We start from the raw sequence: 15,298 nt of genomic DNA on the forward strand, positions 1-15,298 counted from the left end.
GAGGATTCTAAGAAGGAGGTGTTGTTATGAACCTGTTATCGAAAGTTGTTTGGATTTTGAAGATTTGGAGTTGGGGACTTGGGATCCAAGGATCGAAACTAAAATTGCCATTAGGATATTTTATTTTATTTGGTTGGGGGGGGGGGCAGGGCAGAGGGAGTGGGTGGATGAAGTATGGACAAGGGCTATGGCAAGGTTCATTGAATTGGTATCGGAGGGGGTACCAGTCAACAATTGGTATGATACGGTTCGAGTTTGTACTGTGGCACTCTAGGGTGTACCAAGCTAGGGAGAGTTGGAGGGGGAGGAGGAGAGGGAGAAGGGGGGGAGAGTGAGAGTCAAACAGGTAGGGAGAGGGAGGAAGGATGGGAGAGCGAGAGAGTTCAAGAGAGAGGGCTCAAAAAAGTCCTTATTTTCGTCGGGGGGATGAAACCGTAAACCCTATGCTGTTGGGGTAGAGAGAGAGAGAGATGTTGCCTACCTATGATGCCATGGGAGGGGGAGAGGATGAGCATCGAGTTTCCATGATGTGGCAAATGGTTGCGAGTGCTAGTGGGGAGGATTCCACAATCGTGAGCGGTGCGGGGGGAGGGGTTTGGTCGAACGATTGAGGGGGGGGGGGGAGTTTACTCAAACCAAGCCTGGCTGGAGGGGTTTTTAATCAATTAGAGCTAGTTTAAGAAATTTACCAAGCCAGTTGGGAGCACCATTTTGGTTTCCCATTAGTTCAGCTCGGCATGCCTTGAATTGGGTGGTTCGGGGTGGTACAGTGAACCATGGGCTTTGGCATGAAATATGAAAGGAAATTCACAAGCATCCTCCCCTGCATATTTGTATGTATGGGTGGAGATATATTGCTCCAGCCAGACCAAGTTTATTACTTTTTCTATCATAAAATGATAAATTCGTGTTCCATTGCTGTACTATAGATTTTCTCACTTGGGTTATCCTTGTCATTTGACCTGCAATTGATGCACCTTTTCCTCCAGTTCTGATGCATTAATGACATGGTCAAAGGACAGGAATACCTCCGTGCAAGTCAACCTACAAAGTGCAGTACACGGGGGCTGATATGATCATGTTATAATCCAAATCCTGGGGCAATATTTCTATTCTATTTATATTTAGCTTTATAAATACCTGCAAAATTCATTAATGACATTGAAGCTGTGAGATCGTTGGATGTTTTCTGCAAAATTTAAGTATCATACAGATTACATGGACAAATTAGGGGTTTAAGTTCACAACATAACCACATGGGATCAAATAAATATGCTCATTTTTTTGTTGTTAGTTTGAATTAATAGTTTATTCAACAATGATTTGAATGTTTTCTGGTATATTGCTCAATGAATGCATGTGAAACCTTTTAATTTCTTGGTGAATCTTTAATTTGAATGTGATTTATGTGGCCTATTTTGTAGGAGGGAAGAACATGACAGCTATTTATTTTCTTTCAATCTTATTTGTTTCTTCAATATTGTTTTTGTAGAACTACAAAATTCATGCAAGCGATTGAAGAAAAATATTAAAATTACATGACTTAAGTTTTTGTAATCTGATTTTTGATCTAATTAAGAAATTTTTACAAATATAATCAATGATTGCGATATCATCCGGTCCCTTTGTAGTTTTTTTCTTTAAAAATATTCTGTTAAATCTTGTGAAACTTCTAAGATAACAGCTTGAGGTGGGGATACAAAGTTAAGTTTTATCTATTTTCTTTTGCAAAATAATGCTGCACATATATCTTATTGAAAAATAACCATTATGAAATTAGACCTTTATTTTTCTAGCTACACTAATCCATTTATTGTAGTTCTAGGCAAAATTAGGAGTCCTTGGAGGATTAGTTTGCATTGGTTATGGTCATTCATCTAGTTACTTATTGACTTTTCTTGTTTCCCCCCGGTTTGTTTTTTATGGATTATATCCTCTATTGATGTATCTATGTCTTTTCGGCATCAGTTGTAGTGGATGTGCTCATCAAAACTTTACTTTCAGAATTTCCTTTTGCATGATCTTATAGCCTTGCAGTGACCCTCCCATAGCCTTTCGGTGACCCTCCTACAATCATTGCCCCTCTAGCTAGTGGTTTGTTGGGTGAGATCTGGACCATTTTTTGAGGCTGGGAGCGGTCGAAATTTTATTTGGCTAGTTCTAGTTTTATTTCCAACTTTAGCCTAATAGCTATGTCCATTTGTATATTCAACTAAGATTCCATCAAGTGTTCCAGTTCAAACCTTTTGATATCCACAAATCCTTCGGTTATCTCGCTTTGAAATTTGATCATGGCAAGTTGTGTATCAAAGCCCCCTCTTCTCCTTCGTCACTATTACTAGTATTATTGGTGCTGGTATTTGAATTCGTAACAAGGATTTAGCCATTTAGGTCTTGTAGGATGGGAAATTATCATTGCTATTTTATCATTCTAAAGATGGATCGATATGATGGGGATAGATCAAAATGGATGAAGACATTGTTTTTTTTAAAGTTTTTCCATTTTGTGCGTCTGCTGAACTCATTGCTAGAATATGGGAACCTTATTGATTTATTATATATTTTTTTTATTAGTCTCATACTCTACGATTTAAATTCTATTGTCAAGGTTTGGGGAAAAAAGAAAAAACGGAAATCTCTCTTGGAGACTTAGAATTGACTTAAAGTATTTCTCTGTATAATTGTTTGTCATTTGTTTGGTCTCTAGATTTTATTTTCTCATTATTTTTTGGTCTTCAAGAGAACTTGTATTTGTTACTACCATATTGTTTAAGTAACAATAATAATGTCATTGAATTGATGCTTGATTTCAGAATGGTGTGTAACCAATTGAACATTGCAATTTATTTTTACTCTTATTTCAAAGTCTTTGTGGTCAATTTGTAAGTAATTACTTCTTTGCTCTTGCTCTCGTTTCCACCTTCAAAAGGTGGAAATCAATAAGAAGCATGGCAAATGGCATCATGACTGATACTTGTGCATATTGTCGGGTATGGGAGTGGTTTGGATATGATTCAAGGCCAATTAGCATTGATATGCACTCGAATTCACTTGATCTAAGTTGGTTCAAGCCAAGATTTGTTTTATCAGTAGACATCGGTGCATATTGATTGTACCATACCGGTATCAAATTAGTACCTATTTCAGGGGCATATCGAAACTTAATATGGCAAATTGGCCTCGGGCTCGGGCATACTGACACTGTAATAAGATAGTACCGATATGAGATTTGATACTAAAACAGCGAACCTTAGTTTAAGTGGTTCAAGTGTGGGTCAAGCGGCCCTACCTGTTGTCACGCCCTGTCCCCAGCACCACGCAACACGGCCACACACTCCCTAGGGCAAGGCCTTATAGAATATGCAAGACTTAAAAGATGACTCCATCGTTTGAACTCCATGATCGAACCCATCCGAAATTGTGTCCTGCGACTCTGAAAGGAAAATGAAGGGGTGTTGTGAGCTTTACAGCTCAGTAAGAATCCCCTACACACGCTAGCATGAATATGAAATATCTTTAAGCTAATATTTAGCCGATAGAAAAATAGTAAGATTCATACACCAATACTTAGATAATTGAATGATACTTAATGGATCCATGTATATGCTATAAAACACACATATATAAGCCACACCAACATACACAACAAGTTTAACCATATAGCTACTCAGTCACATCTGGCGACGGCAGCCGACTCGGCAGAAGAAGAGAAGAAGAGGAAAGAGGGGAAGACATGAATCCGGTTGAATTGCAAGGATTCAATGAAATAAGCCGGTTGACGATGGCTATTGGAGGCAAGGACAGAAACAAAGAGGGTGCTGGTGAGGTGCGACGCTATGATGCCTTGGCGTGGTTATCAACAACAATTTACCAAGAAATCTCAACGGAAAATAAAGGGATGCTTGAGGGATTTCACTGGCGGTTGATGGGGATGAGAGGCGAGATGCTTATAGGGGAACGGAGGGCTTGTCTATAGTAGGGATCTAGAACTCCAATGAGCCCTAGAGTCTCGATCCATGTCGATTATGGGGGAGGATGACTCCCATCGGGTGTCTTCCTCCTTAGTTGCACGTGTGAGTCGGTTAACAGCCCACTTGACTGGTCCAGGGTTGCCCAAATTGGGTTCGGCCCAAAATAAAATGGGTCTCCACAACTGTACTGAAATAGGCTCAATTTCGTGTGGACTGAGGGCTACAAATTGAGACCGGTAGTTTTGTCATCCTTACTGCTTAGAAACCATGATCCTATCTCCTATTAAACCTCTCCACTCTAGATACGAAGCCAAGAAATAATCTTCTAAACAATCAAGAAACGATGATCCTATCTCCTACTGAAAACCAAATGCACTATTGAGAAACTAAGATATTATCTTCTAAACAATTGTGGGGCTGGAATCGTCCATTCTTCTTCTCACATGCATTGCATGTGTGACATTTTTTTAATTCTCAGCTATTCATCTCTTTCATGTGAAACACACAAGCTCAATGCTAGTTTAGTAAAAAAACAACTGGTATTTCAAGTAATCTATGAATGAACTGATAAGTTAGCAACTTAGCATAATAGGAAGAATGATGGCACTATACAAAGCATTTGTAAACCCCACATATAATTCCAACTCTGTTTTAGTAGTTGGATGGCAGTTTTTAAATCCTTTTTTTGTTGGAGTAAAATATTAAAGAAGTTTTGTTAACTCAAGACAAATCAGCTGACAAAGACGTGCTCTCAACCAAATGTTCTTGGTGACACAACATATCATTCACAGAATGGCTATTTGTTGTGTTAACAAGTCTTTTATCATGTAATGGGGGTACTCACTGAACTTGAAAGTTGAAACGTATATGTTCAAAATTTATATGTCTCGTGTGTTGATTTACCAACTACTGGTTATCCTTGGACTAACAAACTAGTCAGGGCAATGCAGACAAGCAGAAATGATACACTTTTATATTTTTACCATCTTTAAAGTAAATCCTCATTTAATTGTTTGCCTGTTAAATTTTGCTGCATTTTTATTGTTGGCATGCCTATGGCTTTTAATAGTATGGATGATGTTAGGGTATGACTAAAACCTCTAATAAGCTGTTCTTGGAATTATATCCGAGGTCATTGACCTTGCTTGGTGCCATTTAGATTCTCTCTCATTTTACTGTGTAGGATGTATTAGATGGCAGTTTTTCTGTCAGTGCTTGACATGATACTCTTTTCTGTGTTTATTGGTTTATATATGTTGTTGCTGCTTGCTATGCAGAATTTGTCGTCTGTTGGTAGAAGTAAGCGTTATGGCAAAACATCTTTCGTGGAGCACCGAACTTTTCTTCACCTTTACCATAGTTTTCATCGCCTGTGGATGTTTCTTTTTCTGATGTTCCAGGTCCGTAATGATTAATGGTTGCAGTATTCTTCTCATTTCATTTTTTTTTCTTTGGAATTTGCATGAGCTAACCACCTTCATTTTCTATTAGGATAGAAGTTCTGTAATGCATAGAAAACAATTAGATATGCATAGTTCTCCTTTGTAATCTTCTCTACACTTACAATGCCCTATATTTTTAATTGATCACCAAGGTTTTCTTTGTGGATATCATAATAACGAACATGAGTTAGTATTGCATCTTGATGGACTTAATCTGATTCTGAAATTAAGAATAACCATAGAACTGGATTAGGTTATGCTACTTTTTGTTTGTTCTATAATTGACACTATGTAACTTGTGCCTTCTTAGCTGCAAAACAGAAAAGGTAAAAAATAAGATGGATGAACCTGGGAATGCCCCTACCTAGAATGAAATCTGGACTTGTGAATTCTAGCAGTTGACTTGTTTGTTGGGATCATTTTTATTTAAAGCTAAACTTAAACTGCAAATGCAAGTAACATATTTTTCTAATTGATTTAGTTCTTAATTGCTTTTCCTTTCCATGATTACACTTTCTTGTTTTATGCACAACCATTATTTTTTTGTATGCTCTACAGGTCATTTAATACATATGCCACTTATGTATGATTTATATAGTAGAGTGTTTATTCTGTTTCCAGGGATTGACTATTGTTGCCTTCGAAAATGGTCATCTGAATTTGGAAACCATCAAACTGGTTCTTAGTCTGGGCCCTACATACGTTGTAATGAAATTTTTTCAAAGTAAGTAACTTTTTCATAAGATCAGCCATTAGGGCCTTGTCCGAGTGATAAGTGCTATATGATAAACATCAATCGAAGTACTTGGAAACAACAGAAAGTTATGTGTTTTATTCTGGGTCCTTTTTTTTTTTTTGGTGACATAGGTGTACTGGACATTCTGATGATGTATGGTGCTTATTCAACATCTCGTCGTTCAGCTGTTACCCGAATATTTTGCCGCTTCTTTTGGTTTTTGGCTGCGTCATTGGTTGTTTGTTACCTATATGTGTAAGCCTTTTATTACTCTAGTTTGCTTTTGTTCTTGCTTTGTATAAATTGATTTCTTATGTCTTAAATGCTTTCTACTTTTCTATGAATTTTAATATGCTTATGTATTCTTGTCTCTTTCTTTCAGGAAAGCACTCCAGGAGGGATCTAATTCCTTTTTTTTCAGGATATATGTCTTTGTAGTAGGCATATATGCTGCGTGCAAACTCTTTCTTAGCATTCTCTTGCATATCCCATTTTGCCATCGTTTGACTGAGCCATGTGATCGTTGGTCTGTTATGCGCCTTGCCAAGTGGATGCACCAGGTTCTTGCTTACATCATGGCCCTAGTCTTTTAAAAGTCATCTTAAATATCTTGATGCAAGTTCTGGAAAACCGGTACTAGGAACTGCACCGATATGTTACTGGTTTGATACAATATGATCTGTGTGGCTTGGTATGCTTCTCGTACCAGCATAGGTGGCCAATTTTTTTTTCTCATCTTAGCCATGGTATCGCCTATAACTGGGTGATATGGGTTAGTATTGGGTGGTACAGGATGGTGCCACTTGGTTTGGACCGGCATGGATCAATTTAGCTCATATACTGAACCAAACCTAGGTACCATCACAGTTACGCATTGGTATGATATGGTACACCTTGGTACAGGTGGTTTAGAAAAGTTCAGCAGATCATATTGTGATGTGAAGTACTTGTTTCTTTAAATGATTATATATATTATTTAAATAATATAGTTTTAAGTTTTAATGTAGTTTCTTTCTCTATGAAGGAACACTACTATGTGGGACGTGGAATGTATGAGCGTACCACCGACTATGTCAAGTAAGTATCTTCTTTATTAAGTAAAAAGTGCTGGTAATTGCTGGTGAAACCTTCGTAATTTTATGTAAAACTTTTTAATCTGGTATGCTACTATCATGTAGCTGGCTTCTCTTTTAACCTGACCATAATAGGGGTTTGGTTTGACATTCAATATACTATCTTATTCAGAGCAATGTTGATAATCTCATTGTGTTTCATGATTGCCTTAAACATGGTTCGTCGAACCATTTCGAATCGGATGGTTCAAGGCATTCTGAGCTATATTGGCCATAAATTGGGATGGTTCGGCTTTTCCAATCGGAACACTGGAGGAGAGAGAGGGAAAGAGAGGAAGAGAGAGAGGAGGGGAGAAAAAGAGGGGACGACACCGTTGGAGGGCTGCGGTGGCCCATCCGAGGTCATTGGAGGGCCGCGGAGGCCTCCGTGGCTCCGTGTCGCCTGATAGGGCATTTAATTGAGAAAGATAATGAAAGTTAGGGGGAAGCAAGGGTACCAGAGAGAGGTGCAGCCAGTGGAGAGGCTTTCGGAGGGCGCCGGATGGTCGCCGTGGCCATCGAGCATTGGAAAAGGCATGGATAGAGCCGCGGCCACATAACAGGGGTGACCATCCCTATTCATCATATTTTTTAAAAAACGATGATGAATAGTGAAGCTGGCAAATCGATTGCCGGTTTCATTGTGATCGAAATTTTTTAAAAGAAACTGGTGAAATAGGAACGATCACCCTTGTTTCATGTTCGTGGAGCTATGGGTTGAGATTTCGTCATTCGGCAGCTACAGTGGCCAGCCGGAGGCCCTCCGGCGGCCTTTCGCTGGCTTCCCCTCCTCTTCTTTCCCTCCCCCCCCTCTCTTGCCTGTGATATAGTGGAGGAAGTGGAGGCCTTGGTGGTCCTTTGAGCACACTCATGGCCTGCCTGTGGCCACCGCCTCCCTCTCCCTCCCTCCTCCCCTCTTTCTCTCTTTTTCTCCTCCCTGGTTCCTTTTTTCAATATTTTGTTGTCTATTTCTGATTGTTATCCATTATGGTATGGTGTGTAATCTGATGATGAATTATTAGTGTCACTTGAGAATCTTAGGTTAGCACAAGTTCAGTTCAACAGTCATTTGGTCATCATTGGTTAATTTCAGGTAATAATTGTTCAAATTTTTTTGTCAAAATCAGATGCCACTATGCAAGTTAGCAAGAATCAACACCATGTCCAAGGGTATACATGATATTAGAACCCTTCTTAATTGTACCTTTTAGCTGAGTCTGTTATAATTTGATAGGATAAATATGAGCTGTTTGTTATTCATGTTGCTTTAATAATCTCAGATTTTAAAATTATCCAGTTGTTTTCATACTTAAGGGTTTACTTTCATTTCGTTTATCATTTTATTTCGGAAACATCAAGTGTTTGCATGGTCCTATCAAGTGTTGAACCAATGAAATTTGCTTTTTGTCGGCAAAGGTGTCATGACTTCTTTCTGTAGAGTTTAATGGCTATGTTCCTTGTTGCTTTATTTACATCAGACATCTCTTAAACAGTCACCAAGGATATCTGCATTAAAGTAGTTTTACTTACCTGTATAACGTTAGCATGTTATCTGTTAGCTAAAATATAATAGTTTGGCATTAGAGTTCTGTGCATTGAGTGCTTGTTTATTGAAAGGCATAAGCATTATTCCTATTTTTTCTGCACTTATTCGAACTTTTCTTTTCTCTTATGTGGCAGTTGTACAATTTATTTCTTTTATCCAGTTGTTTCCTTTAATTACTTAATTGACCCAAATGTTGCTTGAATGTTTCCAACTTCGGTTTTACTGTTATTTGGCATGAAGCTATGAACTTGCACTGCTTCAATTCTTTTTTCTTATTGCGTGAGACTTGTAATGAAAAGAATTCTTGATCTGCACCTAAAAAAGTTCTCACTTTTGAGGGGAAAAAAAAGAAAAATGCTCTCTAACCTTTTTGATATTGCAGATATATGCTCTTTTGGCTCGTGGTATTTGGTGCAAAATTTTCATTTGCCTATTTTCTCCAGGAAAGTGGCATTTACAAACTACTGATGGTCCATGTATTTACATGTTTGTGTTTCTGACATGTACTGTGTCATGCAGATCAAGCCGCTGGTTTCACCAACAAAGGTTATTGTTAACTTTACAGGCTTACAATATTCGTGGCATGATTTGGTATCTAGACGTAAGTATATCTAATTAAACATTGCTATTTAGTTTAGGTTCTTCATGTTGGCAGTGATAATATCTGAGTCACTTTGATTTCTTCATTTGGTTTTTTTTTTTGGCTGAGAAAAGCTTTGCAGTGCAATCTTACACAACCCTGCCATGTACCTTGGCTTAAGTGATTCCAATGAATTTTCTAGTATCCGATTAGAAGCTGCCAATAAAAATATGATTGCAAGGCGAAAGACATACTAGCTCATGTTACGAACTCAAAAAATCGAATGGTTTCATGCATCCCAAATATCAAGTCTAAATTAATTTCAAAATTGACTTAAGTGCAGATTCTCATATAAAACCAGATAAGAGTTTGCTAATTTACTATAAGATTCAGAACAACTTAATCATTTGTATCACATACAGGGTCAATTTCATATTAGATAAACTTTGGAAATAACGAAAAAGATTAGGACTTCTAATCCAGGAGTTTTTGACATTGAACATGAGTTTCCAAAGAAAAATTTTAAGTCTCATGGATGAGTTACATGCAGCAATAAACTTTGGAAAAGACCTTGTGGTTAAAATTCCAATCAATATTTAGGGCATGTTGGACATTCATGTAGGAATGTCCTGTAGGAATCGGGCCTGTTGGATACCCAAATCCACTTCTTCTAAGGAATTGTTGACATCTAGCCTAAGTCCCAGCCTATGGCCAATTGCGTTGCAGGAAGAAAAAAGGCCCATGGAAAAAATCCAGCAGGCAAGTCAACCCAGTCTTGCTGAATTACCCAAATAATCTCTTAAACTTGAAGTGATTGTGTGTCATAAATAGACCAAATCTTATGATCTTAATTTCTAAAAGCATGAAGATACTGATTAAAATGTATAAAAGCACATACACTCGATTGGCTATAAGATTTAAAAATACCAAAAGTTTTAGTTCAAGATGCATGGAGAGGCTAAGATTTAGTTTGGTATTGCTATAGGTAATTGAGCTTTTGCTAGTAGAGCTTTTAATAAAAAGTTGTTTGCTATTGGATAAATACATTTGTTTAACTACTATGGAACTTTAATATCTCTTTGCTAACCAAACCAATAAAATGTTTTCAATCGTCTAATTATTTGTGCTATTAGAAAATATTCATAATTTATAAATTAAATAATTTTGATATTTTAATTGAAATAATATAATAAATAAGAAATTGTTATTATAGAAATATGATAATATAATAATAATATTAATATATTCTAGTAACATTATTATAATATGACAATATTATATAGTTATTGTAATAATAGTATTATTACAATATTATTATAATGATATTATAGTAATATTATAATATAATATCACTATAATGTAATATTATAATATATTAAAATAAAGAATATAGTTAGCTACACTCCAGTGGATCTCTTCTCAATTCTGATCAAGTCTAGATCACATAATGGAGTCTTACATTGATGATCCAAGCTATCAGATGTGATTGACTACGTCTTACCCTCGACCCAAAATCACAAATCAGATACATGGCAATTGCTGCATATTCATTGTGTTATTCTGTAAGCATGTAAAACATCCATCATAATGGCATAATAGAATAAATAAGATAGTGGAATAAAATCAGAGCAATTACAATTCTAAAAATAATAATTAAAAATCCAAAACTAATAAGAAACTTTAAGAATTTTTGTTCACAATAATCTAACATTAAATATTTGCCAAAATGTTAAATCAAAGAAAAAAATACTAATTCTTGGCTATGGTGAGTACTCCCATGACAATGCTCGTCAGCAACTAGTTCACTAGATTTGCAAAGAAAGAAGCTACCAAACAACGAGCTCAATAGTCGAGTTAGTAATAAATATCTTAATTAGATGATTCAAGTAATAAAATTAAATAAGTTTTCTTGCTAATACTAAGCATATATGCAAAATTATTTTACTTTAATAAGATACATGAAGAATGTACAGAATTTCTCAATTATTCATTTTTCATATTTTTAAGAATGATTTAGTATATCATATTTCAACTCAACAGGCTATTATATTATAACTAATAGCTGAACTATCCTGAATTGGGTGGTTTGGGGTGCTGAACCATTTTAGCTGCCTACTGGTGTAGTTCGGATGTTCGATTCAGTACATTGGCTAAAATGGAGCAAGCAAGAAAGAAATAGAGGGAGAGAGAGAGGAGGGATGGAAGGAAAGGGAAAGGCCAACGATATGCTGTCTAGGCCGTCGGAGGGCTGTTGAGGCCCTCGGTGCTCCATTCTCCTCCAAGAGAGGAGAATAGAGAGGGGGGGAGTGAAATGGATGGAGGAGAAGGTGTCGGAGGGCTGCTAAGGCCTCCAGACGGTTGAAATTGACCCCATGGCATCCGTAGGGTTGAAACAGGGGCGACCTGCCCATGTCATTGTAATTTTTTTTTCGTGATGCACAGTAAAGTTGGCAACTCCGCTGGCGTCCCTTCCAGCCTTCCCTTCTCTCCCTCGTCCTTCCTCTCCATCTCTTTTCCTCTCCGGTTCTCCCTTTATCCTACTTTCGTTTGCATGTTGATTCGGGCTTAGTACAGCTCGATATGGGGGCATATTGATTTGTATCACCGGCCGGCCGGCAGGGGTCCATTTTGGAGTTGGCGAACCTTGACTAATACCCTGTGTTAGGCCAGAGAACTATGCTTGTACCTTGTGGAGTGGGCTGGAATACCATATTAATACGCTACAAAGCGGGCCTGAATACTGCACTAGTACCTTACTAGATGGAATATTGCACTTATAGCTTGTTGAGTGGCCAAAATACCACATTATACCTTATTGTGGGGCCATAAAACTACATTTATGATGTACGATAGAGCTAGAATACCACGTTTATACCATGCGACAAGGACAAAATAATGAGTTTCAGAATGATTAAAGTACCAATGTATAACCCCTAGGCTGGTGCAAAACATAGTTAGGCTGGGAGTCTAAAATTCAATGCATCTAAGTTATTCATAAGTCATATTGTTAGGATTTGACGCCTCGAGATTCAGCCCACATTGAGCCCACAACGAGGTTCGCGGCGAAAAACGGAGTCCAACGAGACCAAGATCACTGAATCGGAGCTCGGATGGAGAAGATACGAGCTTTCGAAGATGGCACGAAAACCGAGGCGGCAGAGGACCGCCGGCGACCGACGGCGGACGGCAGCGGCGCGGCCGCAGGCGGTGGCGCGGGGGACGCGTGACCCAGGCCCGCGCGCAGGCGCGGCCCAGGCGGGCGCGCGGCCCAGCCGGGCGCGCGGCCCAGGCGCACGCGGGCGCGTGGCCCAGGCGGGCGCGCGGCCCAGGCGCGTGCAGGCCCGCGCGCAGGCGCGCCCAGGCCCGCGCGCGCGGGCCGGCCCAGGCCAGCGGGCCTGCGGCCCTTGCCCCAGTCCACCGTGGACCGGGTGGTCCACGGCGCGGTCTGTGGACCACGTGGGCGTTTCCCACGCGATTCTCGCGGTCCACGGCACTATTCCGTGGACCGGAGCGCGATCGGACGGCCCAGGTGGCTCCCGGTCTTGATCGGACGGTCTGGAACGTGATTTGGGTTGATTAAGGAGTCCTAAACCTTCTCTAATCATGGTTTAAAGTCTGTTTAAGCCTTTAAAAAGGCTGAGACACAGCAGAGAAGGGCTGCGGTTTGGTTTCTCGCCGCCGTACGAACCGAGGAGAGAGAGAGAGGCGTGAGGCGCTGTGAGAGAGGAGCAGGAGGCTCCTGGACAGCGGTCGCCAGGCTCTTCAGGGGTTCAGGGGGGTCTCCAAGAGAGAGAGAGCTTTTGAGAGGGAAACTTCATGTGAGAGAGAATTGGGTGTACAAGGGTTGAGGGTGAGGTCTCTTCTTGTAAAATTTTCTTTTCGTAGTGAAGTTTGCATGCCCCGTGGAGGCGAGCCCTTTTGTGGCTGATCCACGTATTTTGATTGTTTTTCCTTTTGTTTTGTTTCTTCTTTCTTCCTGCTGCATCGTGTGGTACTGAAAGGATCTTGGGAGGTGGTGTCCTGGCCAGACATCCACCCAACAAGTGGTATCAGAGCAAGGCGGTACAAGGACGCAGATTGCAGTGGTGGTGAGCAAGACTGAAGATGGAGAAAACAGGAACAATCAGGATGGAGATCAACAAGTTTGATGGTAAGAGCAATTTCTCCTTGTGGCAGGCAAGGGTGAAGGACGTGCTCATCCAACAGGGGTTGATCGATGCTCTCTTGTGCGATGAGAAGCCGACCACCATGGAGGTGCGGGATTGGAAACGGCTACAGATGCAGGCGGTGAGTACCATCCGCATGTACCTAGCGAATGAGGTGGTGATCCATGTGCTGAGCGAGACTTCCCCGACGGTGCTGTGGTCGAAGCTCGAGGAGTTGTACATGGCGAAGTCTCTCACCAACACACTTTTCCTCTGGAGGCAGTTTTACCAACTGCGGATGACTGAGGGACAGAGCGTGCAGGAGCATCTGAGCCACTTCCAGAAGATTCTCACCGACCTTCTCAGCGTTGGCAAGAACGTTGAGGAGAAGACCAGGGCGCTGGTTTTGCTGGCGTCGCTTCCTTCTTCGTACGAGTCCTTGGTGATGCTCTTCTAGTGGGGAAGAGCACTATCAAGATGGATGAGGTCACCGCGGCGATACTCCAGAACGAGGTTCTCAGGAGAGAGAACCCAGCTTCGAGCTCAGGTGTCGATAGCTCAGCTTTGGTGGCTTCTGGAGGTGCAGGAGGCGGTAGACGGAGCGACAGGAGATCGCAACGAGGGCGGTCTAAGTCCAGGAGGGACTTGAGCAAAACCAGGTGTTACCGGTGTGAGGAGTTGGGGCATCTAGCCAGAGATTGCCCTCAACTTAAAAATCGGACGGTGGCTGCTGTAGCGACGGCCGGCAGTGATTTAGATGGAGATGTCTTCGAGATATCTGACGAGGTATCTACTTCTTCCCAGCAGTGGATATTAGATTCTGCATGCCCCTATCATGTGTGTTGCAGAAGGAGCAGTTTGACTCCCTGGAGAACAGTGAGAGCACTGTATATCTGCCGAATGGATCGAGCTGTGCGATCAGAGGCATTGGGACGGTCAGCTGGAGGACACATGACGGTGCAGTGAGGAGATTGGGGGAGGTCCGATACATATCCGATTTCAGGCAGAATCTTATCTCACTTAGCAGACTGGATTCGAGAGGCTACAGGACGGTAGCTGGTGGAGGAATCCTGAAGGTGCTACGCGGCGATAGGATTGTGCTGGAGGGGAAGAAGGGGAGCAGAGGATATTATTACCTGGCAGGGAGCCCAGTACGAGGTGGAGCATCGGGAGCCAGGTGGAGCCCAGAGCGAGGTGGAGCTCCAGGAGGCGGATCGGGCACGAGACAGGAGACTCGGGAGGACGAGAGGCGACGTCGCAAGGTAAGATTCCTATTGCCGCAGGATGATGCCCCGAGCAGGTCTCAGGTCAGGAGGAGCACAGCATACGACGGAGATGGGATCGAGCAGTCTGGCTCGACTCCCATGTTTGCCCATCCATGATCAGCAGGCGATTGCCCCAGGGCATGGGGGCGAGGAGATCCAGAAGCTCTCGGAGTTTGGAGGAGGCCGAATATCGAGTCGAGGTGGAGATTGTTAGGATTTGACGCCTCGAGATTCAGCCCACATTGAGCCCACAGTGAGGTTCGCGGCGAAAAACGGAGTCCAACGAGACCAAGATCACCTGAATCGGAGCTCGGATGGAGAAGATACGAGCTTTCGAAGATGGCACGAAAACGAGGCGGCGGAGGACCGCCGGCGGCGGACGGCAGCGGTGCGGCCGCAGGCGGTGGCGCGCGGGACGCGCGCAGGCGCGGCCCAGGCGGGCGCGCGGCCCAGCCGGGCGTGCGCCCAGGCGCACGCGGGCGGGCCCAGGCGGGCGCGCGG

General features: G+C 41.5%; 1 protein-coding gene across 3 annotated transcripts in view; it reads left to right on the top strand.

Annotated features, from left to right (window-relative positions):
- Window positions 1-15,298, top strand: part of LOC105035361 (callose synthase 9) — a 127,630-nt gene that overhangs the window by 32,180 nt on the left and 80,152 nt on the right. For all 3 annotated transcript variants that reach the window (XM_073256697.1, XM_073256698.1, XM_073256696.1), the window contains exons 14-20: window positions 5,249-5,371; window positions 6,035-6,137; window positions 6,281-6,404; window positions 6,532-6,709; window positions 7,174-7,226; window positions 9,190-9,247; window positions 9,324-9,408. In XM_073256697.1, coding sequence (XP_073112798.1) covers window positions 5,249-5,371; window positions 6,035-6,137; window positions 6,281-6,404; window positions 6,532-6,709; window positions 7,174-7,226; window positions 9,190-9,247; window positions 9,324-9,408 — 724 coding nt within the window. The remainder of the gene's footprint in view (window positions 1-5,248; window positions 5,372-6,034; window positions 6,138-6,280; window positions 6,405-6,531; window positions 6,710-7,173; window positions 7,227-9,189; window positions 9,248-9,323; window positions 9,409-15,298) is intronic.

The sequence above is a fragment of the Elaeis guineensis genome, chromosome 4 (genome assembly GCF_000442705.2).
Source record: "Elaeis guineensis isolate ETL-2024a chromosome 4, EG11, whole genome shotgun sequence".
NCBI lineage: Eukaryota > Viridiplantae > Streptophyta > Magnoliopsida > Arecales > Arecaceae > Elaeis > Elaeis guineensis.